At 46.4% G+C, this 12,975-nt stretch overlaps 1 protein-coding gene across 2 annotated transcripts in view; it reads right to left on the reverse strand.

Moving 5' to 3' along the window:
• The window catches only part of FAH (fumarylacetoacetate hydrolase), a 33,134-nt gene extending 20,224 nt beyond the window's left edge, over positions 1 to 12,910 (reverse strand). Inside the window, exons 1-5 of one of the 2 annotated variants that reach the window (XM_053595768.1) lie at positions 12,669 to 12,910; positions 10,043 to 10,153; positions 8,910 to 9,031; positions 8,370 to 8,419; positions 6,898 to 6,988 (exon numbers count right to left, since the gene is read on the reverse strand). In XM_053595768.1, the coding sequence (XP_053451743.1) occupies positions 6,898 to 6,988; positions 8,370 to 8,419; positions 8,910 to 9,031; positions 10,043 to 10,153; positions 12,669 to 12,749 (455 nt within the window). In that variant the 5' untranslated portion in view covers positions 12,750 to 12,910. The remainder of the gene's footprint in view (positions 1 to 6,897; positions 6,989 to 8,369; positions 8,420 to 8,909; positions 9,032 to 10,042; positions 10,154 to 12,668) is intronic. The other variant, XM_053595767.1, reaches the window with a different exon arrangement.
• Positions 12,911 to 12,975: the final 65 nt, after the last annotated feature.

Consider the following 12,975-nt stretch of genomic DNA (forward strand, 5'->3'; position numbering starts at 1 on the left):
GGGTCACAGGGAGCCATTGTGAGCGATCTGCCCCGGCAAGCTCCGCCCTCAGGGTCACAGAGCTAGAATCGGGTGGGAGCTGGTAACCCAGCGACCAAGTAGCCTAAGGGTGGGGTCTGAGCCACCTTGCAGCCCTAACCCTCAGGGGCAGAGTGAGACCAGTTTTGGCACACTGGGTAAGTGGATAGCCACTTCAGCAGTGATTCCAGTGACAAGCACTTTCCTGGGAAAGCTTCTGCTCAACAAGTTTACAAGTTCAAAGTGCCTTTTAAGTGGGCTGAAGAGAGATTTAGGGTGTCTACCTGCTGGGGTTTGAGAAATCAGCAGCCTCCAGTCGTATCAGAACTGTGATTAACATCTCATACCCCAGAAGACCACGTGTTGCCCGGACAATATTCAATAACATATACATACTGCTTTGTTTTTGGTTGTGTTTTTTTTGTTTGTTTGTTTGGTTGGGGTTTTTTTATTTATTTTGACATTGTTGATGTTCTTTTGTTTTTTAATTTCACCCTTTTACACACAGATCCTTTTTCTTTCTCAATTTTTCTAGTTTAATTATAATTTCCCATTGTTGCCTTTTTCAATAACTAGAAGTTCATTTTTGCTAGTGATTCTACCGCTATTATTTGGTTTTTCACCAAACCAAAGTTTTCTGTAAAGTTTTCTGTTTGCTTGTTTTGGATCGATTTATAGCATTTTTGTCTTTCCTCTCTACTTGGTGGAGGTGGGGTACTGTGTCTGATCGGGTTAGCAAAGAGCTGCTGACCTCAAGGGAACCACCCAACTGGGCACCCCCAGAAGGTGGGGTTTTATTAAGGTTGTGTCAAAGTACCCTACGGTACACCTATATTGCTCTGTCTCCCTCTTTCTGTGCCTCTCTTCTTTTTGTCAATATTCCTTATACCCACCCCCTCTCCTTTCTCTATTTTTCTTTTTTTTCTTATCACTCAGTCCTCCTTTCTTTCATCCCTTTTTTGCTCTTCAACCTTCTAACCCTTCTGGTCCTGCAACCTTAGTCCACAGGCACGAGAACTTAAAGAGCAAGAGGAAGTGAAAGGAAAATTAGGGCAAGAAAACAGATAAAAGAAATCACTCATGAGGAAGAATCGGCAGAAAACTCCAGGCAACATGAAGAACCAGTCCAGAACAACCCCGCCAAGGGACCATGAGGTAGCTACTGCAGATGATTCTACCTGTAAAAAAATGTTAGGAATGACAGAAAGGGAATTTAGAATACACATGTTGAAAACAATGAAAGAAATGATGGAAACAATGAAGGAAATTGCTAATAAAGTGGAAAATAACCAAAAGGAAATCCAAAAACAGAATCAAATAAGAGATGAACGATATGAAGAATATCAAAAGGATATAGGAGAGCTGAAGGAACTGAAACAGTCAATTAGGGAACTTAAAGATGCGGGCAACAGGTTAGACCATGCAGACAAAGAATTTCACAGGTAGAAGACAAAGTTCTTGAGATAACTCAGACAGTAAAAGAGGCAGAAAAGAAGAGAGAGAAAGCAGAACGTTCACTGTCAGAATTATGGGACTTTATGAAGCGTTCCAACATACAAGTTATAGGAATCCCAGAAGGGGAAGAAGAATGCCCCAGAGGAATGGAAGCCATACTAGAGAATATTATAAAAGAAAATTTCCCAAATATCACTAAAAATTCTGACACACTGCTTTCAGAGGGATATCGGACCCCAGGTCGCCTCAACTCTAACCGAGCTTCTCCAAGACACATTGTGATGAACCTGTCCAAAGTCAAGACAAAAGAAACGATTCTGCAAGCTTCCAGGAGTAAGCGCCAGTTGACCTACAGGGACAAATCCATCAGAGTGACGGCAGACTTCTCTAATGAAACTTTACAAGCAAGAAAACAATGGTCATCTACCTTTAATCTACTTAAACAGAACAATTTCCAGCCCAGAATTCTATACCCTGCTAAGCTAAGCTTAAAAATTGATGGAGAAATCAAATCATTTACAGATATACAAACATTGAGGAAATTCATCACAACAAGACCAGCTCTACAGGAAATACTTCAACCTGTTCTACACACTGACCATCACAATGGATCAGCAGCAAAGTAAGAACTCAGATATTAAAGGACAGAACCTAACCTCCACACTGATGCAAAAGACAAAACTAAGCAATGGACTCTCACAAAATAAGATGAATAGAATACTACCACACTTATCAATTATCTCAATAAATGTTAATGGCTTGAATTCCCCACTGAAGAGACATAGATTGGCTGACTGCATTAAAAAACACAAGCCATCCATCTGCCATCTGCAAGAAACACACCTGGCTTCAAAAGACAAATTCAACCTCCGAGTCAAGGGTTGGAAGACAATTTTTCAGGCAAATGGAATTCAGAAGAAAAGAGGAGTTGCAATCTTATTTTCAGATACATGTGGATTTAAAGCAACTAAAGTCAAAAAAGACAAAGATGGTCACTTTATATTGGTCAAGGGAAAAATACAACAAGAAGATGTTTCAATTCTAAATATTTATGCACCCAATTAAAATGCTCCCAGATTCTTGAAACACACCTTACTCAGTCTGAGCAATATGATATCTCATAATACCATAATAACAGGGAACTTTAACACTCCTCTTACAGAGCTGGACAGGTCCTCTAAACAGAAATTAAACAAAGATATAAAAGATTTAAACGAGACCCTAGAACAACTGTGCTTGATAGAAGCATATAGAACACTCCATCCCAAAGATAAAGAATATACATATCACCTCATGGAACATTCATGAACATGAACATTCTCCAAAATTGATCATATCATGGGACACAAAACAAATATCAACAGAATCAAAAGAATGGAAATTTTACCTTCTATCTTCTCAGACCATAAGGCACTAAAGGTGGAACTCAACTATAACAAAAACACTCGACCCCACACAAAGGCATGGAAATTAAACAATCTTCTGTTGAATAACAGATGGGTGCAGGAAGAAATAAAACAGGAAATCATCAACTTCCTTGAGCATAACAATGAAGACACAAGCTACCAAAACCTGTGGGATACTGCAAAAGCAGTTTTGAGAGGAAAATTTATCGCTTTAGATGCCTACATTCGCAAAACAGAAAGAGAGCACATCAAAAATCTCACAAGCCATCTTATGGAATTGGAAAAAGAAGAACAATCTAAGCCTAAACTCAGTAGAAGAAAAGAAATATCCAAAATCAAATCAGAGATCAATGAAATTGAAAACAAAAGAATCATTCAGAAAATTAATGAAACAAGGAGTTGGTTTTTTGAAAAAATAAATAAAATAGATAAACCATTGGCCAGACTAACGAGGAATAGAAAAGTAAAATCTCTGGTAACCTCAATCAGAAATGATAAAGGGGAAATAACAACTGATCCCACAGAGATACAAGAGATCATCTCTGAATACTACCAGAAACTCTATGTCCAGAAATTTGACAATGTGAAGGAAATGGATAAATATTTGGAATCACACCCTCTCCCTAGACTCAGCCAGGAAGAAATAGAGCTCCTGAACAGACCAATTTCAAGCACTGAGATCAAAGACACAATAAAAAATATTCCAACCAAAAAATGCCCTGGTCCAGATGGCTTCACTCCAGAATTCTATCAAACCTTCAAGGAAGAGCTTATTCCTGTACTGCAGAAATTATTCCAAAAAATTGAGGAGGAAGGAATCTTCCCCAATACATTCTACTAAGCAAACATCAACCTGATACCAAAACCAGGAAAAGACCTAAACAAAAAGGAGAATTTCAGACCAATCTCACTCATGAATATAGATGCAAAAATTCTCAACAAAATCCTAGCCAATAGATTACAGCTTATCATCAAAAAAGTCATTCATCATGATCAAGTAGGCTTCATCCCAGGGATGCAAGGCTGGTTTAACATACGCAAGTCCATAAACGTTATCCACCATATTAACAGAGGCAAAAATAAAGATCACATGATCCTCTCAATAGATGCAGAAAAAGCATTTGATAAAATCCAGCATCCTTTTCTAATTAGAACACTGAAGAGTATAGGCATAGGTGGCACATTTCTAAAACTGATTGAAGCTATCTATGACAAACCCACAGCCAATATTTTACTGAATGGAGTAAAACTCAAAGCTTTTCCTCTTAGAACTGGAACCAGACAAGGTTGTCCTCTGTCACCTTTACTATTCAAGATAGTGCTGGAAGTTCTAGCCAATACAATTAGGCAAGACAAGGAAATAAAGGGAATCCAAATGGGAGCAAAGGAGGTCAAACTCTCCCTCTTTGCTGACGACATGATCTTATACTTAGAGAACCCCAAAGACTCAACCACAAGACTCCTAGAAGTCATCAAAAAATACAGTAATGTCTCAGAATATAAAATCAATGTCCACAAGTCAGTAGCCTTTGTATACACCAATAACAGTCAAGATGAGAAGCTAATTAAGGACACAACTCCCTTCACCATAGTTTCAAAGAAAATGAAATACCTAGGAATATACCTAACGAAGGAGGTGAAGGACCTCTATAAAGAAAACTGTGAAATCCTCAGAAAGGAAATAGCAGAGGATATTAACAAATGGAAGAACATACCATGCTCATGGATGGGAAGAATCAACATTGTTAAAATGTCTATACTTCCCAAAGCAATCTACCTATTCAATGCCATTCCTATCAAAGTACCAACATTGTACTTTCAAGATTTGGAAAAAATGATTCTGCGTTTTGTATGGAATCAGAAAAAAAACCGTATAGCTAAGGCAGTTCTTAGTAATAAAAATAAAGCTGGGGGCATCAGCATACCAGATTTTAGTCTGTACTACAAAGCCATAGTGCTCAAGACAGCATGGTACTGGCACAAAAACAGAGACATAGACACTTGGAATCGAATTGAAAACCAAGAAATGAAACTAACATCTTACAACCACCTAATCTTCGATAAACCAAACAAGAACATACCTTGGGGGAAAGACTCCCTACTCAATAAATGGTGTTCGGAGAACTGGATGTCTACATGTAAAAGACTGAAACTGGACCCACACCTTTCCCCACTCACAAAAATTGATTCAAGATGTATAAAGGACTTAAATTTAAGGTATGAAACAATAAAAATCCTCAAAGAAAGCATAGGAAAAACACTGGAAGATATTGGCCTGGGGAAAGACTTCAAGAAGAAGACTGCCATGGCAATTGCAACAATAACAAAAATAAACAAATGGGACTTCATTAAACTGAAAAGCTTCTGTACAGCTAAGGAGATAATAACCAAAGCAAAGAGACAACCTACACAATGGGAAAGGATATTTGCATATTTTCAATCAGACAAAAGCTTGATAACTAGGATCTATAGAGAACTCAAATTAATCCACATGAAAAAAGCCAACATCCCATATATCAATGGGCAAGAGACATGAATAGAACCTTCTCTAAAGATGACAGACGGATGGCTAACAAATACATGAAAAAATGTTCATCATCTCTATATATTAGAGAAATGCAAATCAAAACAACCCTGAGATATCATCTAACCCCAGTCAGAATGGCCCACATCACAAAATCTCCAAACTGCAGATGCTGGCGTGGATGCGGAGAGAAGGGAACACTTTTACACTGCTGGTGGGACTGCAAACTAGTATAACCTTTCTGGAAGGAAGTATGGAGAAACCTCAAAGCACTCAAGCTAGACCTCCCATTTGATCCTGTAATCCCATTACTGGGCATCTACCCAGAAGGAAAGAAATCCTTTTATCATAAGGACACTTGTACTAGACTGTTTACTGCAGCTCAATTTACAATCGCCAAAATGTGGAAACAGCCTAAATGCCCACCAACCCAGGAATGCATTAACAAGCTGTCATATATGTATACCATGGAATACTATTCAGCTATTTAAAAAAATGGAGACTTCACATCCTTCGTATTAACCTGGATGGAAGTGGAAGACATTATTCTTAGTAAAGCATCACAAGAATGGAGAAGCATGAATCCTATGTACTCAATTTTGATATGAGGACAATTAATGACAATTAAGGTTATGGGGGTGGAAGCAGAAAGAGGGACGGAGGGAGGGGGGTGGGGCCTTGGTGTGTGTCACACTTTATGGGGGCAAGACATGATTGCAAGAGGGACTTTACCTAACAATTGCAATCAGTGTAACCTGGCTTATTGTACCCTCAATGAATCCCCAACAATAAATAAATAAATAAATAAATAAATAAATAAATAAATAAATATTTGCCCATCTCAAGTGGGAGCCTGAAGCCTGGGTTCTGGTCCAGGCTCCCACTTGAGATGAGCAAATATTCGCCCCTGCCCTGTTTGCTTTGGCCTTGGTGCTTAACTTCTTTGGGTTGGCGCTGCTCTCTCTCTTTTCTCCTTCCTCTTGGTCCTCACAGACCTATCCCTGATGGCATGGCCCATCTGAAACACTTGCTCCAAGCTGTATGACTTGTTCCCAGGGTCCTCTAATACTAGGTGGGGCGTGGGCTACAGAGGAAGCGGCAGAGCCGTCCTGGCAGCTCCTGGGTCTGGGGTGTGTTCCTGCCACTGTGTCCAAACCTCTCCAGTTCTGAGCAACTGCCACATCCATAGACAGCACAGAACAAAAGGGACCACAGCTCTGGGTCCTTGGCCTGGGCAGTGGCGCTGACCTGGGAGTGGGAGATAGGCTTGAACTCTGTTCATCCTCATGCCAGTGGATACTTCTCAGTACCTGTTTCCCACCCATAAAATGGTGAGGGCTTCAGTGACCTCACAGAATATCATAAGAATCAAATGAAGGGACATAATAAATCAGGTTTGAGGAATACATGGCCCTGAGCACACCTGAGGATTCTCAATTCCTGAGTAGAAAAGAAAGATTTTGAACTCATCCAGATACCCAGTCTGGAACATACCAGTTCGGCATCAGTGCATTCTCCTTGCCCCTGAACATGATCCCGAGGTTGGTAGCATGCTGCCGAGAGGAATAGAAGTCTGTGTAGTCTCCTGCAGAAGACCCAAGAGATCCCTTCAGTGACCCAGATGCTATGGGATAGTCCCAGGGATTGGGGCCATAACTGAACATACAACAACGTCTGCACACCCCAGAGCTCAGCCTGCATCCACTACTCCAGCGGGGGGCACCAATGCAACACAAAACAGCCTCACTAACGGTTTGTTTTGAAAGCACACAACAAATAAGAAATTAGGAGCCCAGATTTTCTAAAACACATAGCAGAATTTGGGTATGAAATGGCTGACACTACACCCAGCCCTGTTTCATTAGACTTCCCCTCCATCCCCCAGTGCCAAGGACAAGGTCTTGCTCAGGGCAGGTGCTGAGTCAGGGTCTGCTGATTATGACAAGCTGAATGGGGTGGTTTGCAAGCTGCAGACCCTGTCGTCTGAAGAAAAAATTAGTAGGGACAGTTTGCCTGTTTATCTTCCTAAATCTTCCCTCTGGAGGAAAAAAATCTGGGTACACACCTGCACCAACAACCTAGACTAGAAAGGAAAGTGGTGAAGGACAGGAGAGAAAGAAGAGTCTATGGGGCAGACCAAGCCTCAGCTGCTGCTTCCTATCTTAGCCACAGCACACAGAAATAACAGCTGAGAATAGATTGGTAACAAAAAACAAGAAGGGGCACCATCAGTCAACCAGACGTGAGGAATCTCTAGGATAACTGGTTTGCACAGGCCCACGGGTACAGGAGGAAGAGGAGTGAGAGGCCAATGTGGGGAGGTGACTCTGTACCTGTGCCCAGCCCCACCTGTCCCCAGTCCCTTCTATCCCCACCCTTTAGCCAGCTGCTGAGGACTCAGCCCAGAATCAAGAGCTAACCCAGAACATCCAGATTTCCTGGGGCAGGGAAGCCAGCCCCTCAGCACATAGGGGCCAGCCCACCCAATGGGGGAGGTTGCCTCTCATGGGGCAGAGAGATGGACAAAGACAGAGGGCCACAGGCTGATTTGGCCTCTCTCTGAATCAGGCTGAGAGAGCTTCTGTAACTCCAACTTGCTGACCAACACTCATCCAGACACCCTGCTAAGTGCACACATCACACTGGGGCCTTACACAGCGCTCCGGCCTCCTCGCTTACCACTGTAGCTCAGGGCACTTGCCCCACAGCTTTGGGGAAAATAAGAGGCTGGTTACAAACCTGTGCAGCCTGCAACTAGTCCAGGAGAGCCCCCTGGCTCTTCACATGGGCTGAATTAACGCTCTACTTGTGTGCTGAGGAGGGTCACTGAGGGGAAGGGGACAATCCCAGAGCCCCTCTTACATTTCTTTCCCCACCCACATGGACATAGGAACCAGGACACCTGGCCGGCCCCCTTGGCCCACTAAGCTGCCTGCTCCTTGTCTCAGTAAACTGACTGCACTCACCTATGGTAGCTGGCAGGTGCATTGTGGCAAAGGCCTGAGAGGTGAATGCACTGAAACATAGAACCGGGGGTTTCAAGGTCATGCAAGTGGCATGGCTGGTCATCTATTCTGACCCTACTCTGGTCGTCTACCCTTAGGCTTAGCCCAGACCCCCTAGGACTCTGCTTACAATCTCCAGGGGGCACTTCTGCCTGACTGGGGACAGCTAGGCTGAACCTAGCCACTGCACAGAGGACGTCCTCCCACCAATACTGAAACACCTTTTCCTATTTCTATGTTCCACCCTACTTCCACTGGGACTAGAGTGATGGGGACTCCTCCCCACTCTAGACACAGACAGGAGCACAGATGATGCTGATGAGGAAGAGCTAAGGAAGAGAGCAGCCCCCCCCCACCCCGGCACCGAGGCAATCCCAGTCCACCCAGCACCCTCTGGCCAACCTGCAGCCCGGGCAGGGGCTGGGTGAAGGCTGGTCTGAGCCTACCCAGCACACAATCTGCTGTGCCCCTGTTGCCCCATGTGTCTATATGCTCCTTTACCACTTCCGCAGCTCTGCGTCATCTCTCAGCCTGGCCTGGCCAGCAGACAGTAAGTTCTGTAAGCACCCTCTGGCCTCCTTCCAGGCGGCCTGACCCAGGCCCATGAAGCTGTTGAGAACAGGCTAGGACCAAAACAGGGAGAGAAGATCACTCCATGGGGTACCCCTCCTGCCAAAGGAAGGCCGAACTGTGGCCAGCCCCTGCTACTACTTTCCACTCTCAGCACTTCTCCCTTTAGTTCTCACCATGCTGGAGAAAGGCATCACTTTCTCAGCATTGCTTCACCCCTCACAGACGGCCCAGGAGCTGCTCCCTGGGACAGCGACCCCGTCCAGCTTGGCCCAGGTGTAGGTTCCAGGGGAGGCACAGTCCCATCTGCAAGGGTACTGCAGCCTAAACCAGCCCCTTTCACGGAAGCTAAGAAGAGGTTTCGTAGCCAGTGAGACACAGCAGAAAAATCACACATGGGCTCTGAGAGTCAATGTTCCCGCCCCAACTCTAACACTTCCGCCCATGTGACCTGTGAGAATCATGTCTCATTCCAGAGGCTCAGGTCTCCATCCATGTAGTGATGATTCCAATTCCTATGCCAGAGGATTGTTGGGAGGAATGAGGGAAAGCGTGTGTGCAAAGCTCAACACCACACTCTCCCCAGCCCACTCAGGGGGAAGACACGCATCCCAGGAGCTGACCACTGACAGGACGTGAGTTCATGGCCATCCCATGTGTGCACATGCACACTGTGGGCTGACCCCTTCCAGCTAAACCTACATACCTGAAGGGCAGGGCTCATGGCTCCTCCCTTGGGGGCCCACACAAGACTTGGACAGGCAGAGCCTCCAATAGCCTGATGGAGAGGGAAGCAGAGCTCCTGGAGAGCATCATCTCAGAGCCAACTGGGAAGACTCTGCACTGCAGAGACACTGACACGCTTTTCCCCTAGAAGCTGGCCCCAAGGCCACCTCCTGCCAGCTTATCTGTTTGAGAACATTCCCTAGCCTTATGTAAGCAAAACTTCTGAGACCTCTGACAGCACTAGCTCTGTGGGAAATGGAAAGCAAAGAGTATTTTCTTGGTGGCATTTGCATTAAGTGTTGCTGAGATCAAGGACAAGCCATTTCACAATGTCCTACCTGAGAGAAGACATCCTGGTGTTTGGAGAGAACAGGCCCGGTAAAGAGGTGTTTAATGACACTGAGGTCCAGGATCTGGTCGCCTATGGCCACGCCGATCCTGGGTCTTGGCTAGGAGGAAAATGGCATGGTCAGCACTAGGGAAAGTCTCTGACAGGGAGTGGCACATTTACTCAGAAAGTCTGTCTACTTAATAGCCCATGGGTGCCCCTGAGATGGCCCTTTAGGCAGAAGGGAATGAGGAACTGTCTCCATGGACCCTTGTGTCTTCTCTGCTTCCCAGATAAAAAGGAAAAAGAGCCTGTGTTCCCTGAATGGGAAATAAATTAAATACCCCTTGGGGTGTGGTTACAGCAGTCAGCCTGGTCCTAGCCCCTTGTCTCCTGCACAGTTCCTTAGGAACTTCTGCCTTACTAGGAAGCTGGATTAATTTTCAGGTTTAACCAAGGCCTTCGCTCAGGGCAACTCACATGTGAGGCAGAGCAGTGAGCGCCTCTCCCACACAGAGCTGAGGGCCAGGTGCCTAGACTCATGAGCACTGCTGTGGCTCAGGCTGTGAGGGAGCCTGACTGCTCAGGACATGGTGGTGGTGATGGTGGGGGGTCCCTTTTGCTCAGCACCAGCACTAATACAAGGTCTTAAACATTTGGCAAAGCCTTGTCTTCAGCCCACAACCCTGACCTTTGCTCGTCAACAAGGAATCAGAGAGAGTATTTGCAGATTCTGCTTCTGGGGGCTCTGTTCTGAGCCCAGATCCCAGCTCTCCTGAACCACCACGTCAGTTGCAGAGAGCAGAGAGGTTGGGGTATTGGCCGGCCTTATCTCCACCAGCTGCTGATTTGGGTAGGCAGAGAGAAGATGGCCACTTCTTCATGTGTGTTGGCTTTCTGGACCAGGGGCAGACTACAGGCATTACCTCACCCAACAGAGGCCCCAGCACAGCCTGCCCTTGAAGAGGCTGCCTGGGATCCCCCCTCCTGCTCTCTCCATGGCTGACTCCCTGGGCCTCCGTCTCCTGCTCTGGAAAACAGCAAATCTGCTGCAGTGGACAAAGAGCTGCACCACCTGGACCCAAGTGGCCATCTACTCAGGGGATAGGCAGGCCACATCTCTGACCCTGGCCCCCACACGCAGCTGAAGCCAAGAAGGAGTCACCAGCTTTGGGCAATCTCCAGGCTCCGCCAATATAGGGAAAGGGAGGTTCTGCCTTGGCAACTAGACAAGTCTGGAGGGGCAGCCCTCCCATGGGAATGTCTAATGCCTTTCAGTGACAGCTTTAGATGAGGCATGTTCAGCTGGAAGGCCCTGAGTCTTCTGGAAAGCCAAAGGTGCCAACTCTTCATCCCTGGTACTTTATCAGGGGCTGTCCCGGATTTCCCAAGTGGCTGCATTTCCATATCATAACAGCAGGGTGTGGTGTCTGAGAGCCCCTAGCCACACTCCAGGGGACATGAATTTTATCCCCCTGGGAAAGCAAGTCGGAGAACCTCACTAGGGGTGTGTCTACCTCTCATTATTGTTTTCTTATAATGTACTTTTGCTCCCAGGAAGGGAAGGACACACCTGCAGAGGGCAAAGTGTTAGGAGGCAGCAGAGGGAGGGCTCTGCCAGCAGAGTGGGTGGTTGGCTAACACAGGTTAAGGTTTAACACGCCTCATATTTGTGTCCTGCAGGAGAATGAGTGTTAACTTTTTGAGTCCTTGCAACATCAGATCAGGTCTGCCAGTTATGAAACCACAAACTGACTCTTCTAAAGCAAGGCACGTGCCACAGGCAGGCCCATAAAAGACCAGCCACTTGCGGCCAATGACCAGGCATAGGAGAGGGGACCCCTACTGCCAAGTGCTTCGTCTATCTAGCAAATGTTTCCTGAATACCGATAGTTACAAGCAGATTCTGAGGTTCTGTGGCTTACAGAGCTGATCAGGAATGTACCTTTAAAGTTGGGAGCAGAAATCTAGGTAAAAATACCATAAACAAATCCAAGAGAACCTGCTTTTCCCACCCAGAGACCTCCTTATTACTGATCTGTTTATAAACCACAGTTCCCAAAGATTCTTTCTACCAATCAGTCTACACTCAACTAAGTCCCAGTTCATTTCCCTTTCCCAAAAGGATCCATCTGACCAGCAAGAGAATGCCAAGAAGAGCACACCCCTGACCACTTCCAGCTGGAGACAAAGACATTCCCATCTTAGATCCCACAGCTCTAGTGAGGAAGTAAGTGTGTCCCTCTAAGTCGCTAAAATACCAGGTTCCAGGGGCTAACCAGAGAGATTAAGGACCAGCCCTAACGGGTGTCTAGGGGAAGCAATCACACCGCAGCATCAGGCAACAAGACGGTGCACTTCAGCGTGGGGGTAACAATAATCGTTCCTGCTCTGCTCTTCTGGGAAGGAGAGCCACCTGCTCCATTTCATTTTGCATTTAGTCTCACACAGACCTGTGGACACTGAGGCCGACAGATTAAATAACGTGCACAGCAAGAAAGTCACCGGGCGGGATCGAACCCGGAACTCTCTAGTGTGGGGGTCTTCCAGAGAAAAGGGCACAGGCCTCCATCCCGCCCCCGCGCCTGTCCGCCGCACGCCCTCCCAGCTCCAGAAGCCCAGGCGCAGCGGCTCACGTTGTCTGCGGTGGAGAAGACGCCATAGGGTAGGTTGTGGATGGGGAAGTCAGAATCCTCGGCCACCGGGATGAAGGACATGCTGGCGAGCACCGGGCACGGCAGAGGTCGGCGAGCAGTGCGCCTGGCTGGACTGGGCCGCAGCAGTCAGGCCCGTCCCCGGCCCTTGACCTGCTGCCCTGGCCCCTGGCCCCGCCCACGAGCCCCTGGCCGCGGGTCCCGTTCCCGGAGTCTGCCTGGGTAATGCAGGCGGAACCCTGGAGGTTCCCGCCCGCCTCTCTGCCCACCATGGATTCCCCGCCCCTCG

This window comes from Nycticebus coucang, chromosome 6 (assembly GCF_027406575.1).
Source record: "Nycticebus coucang isolate mNycCou1 chromosome 6, mNycCou1.pri, whole genome shotgun sequence".
Classification (NCBI taxonomy): domain Eukaryota; kingdom Metazoa; phylum Chordata; class Mammalia; order Primates; family Lorisidae; genus Nycticebus; species Nycticebus coucang.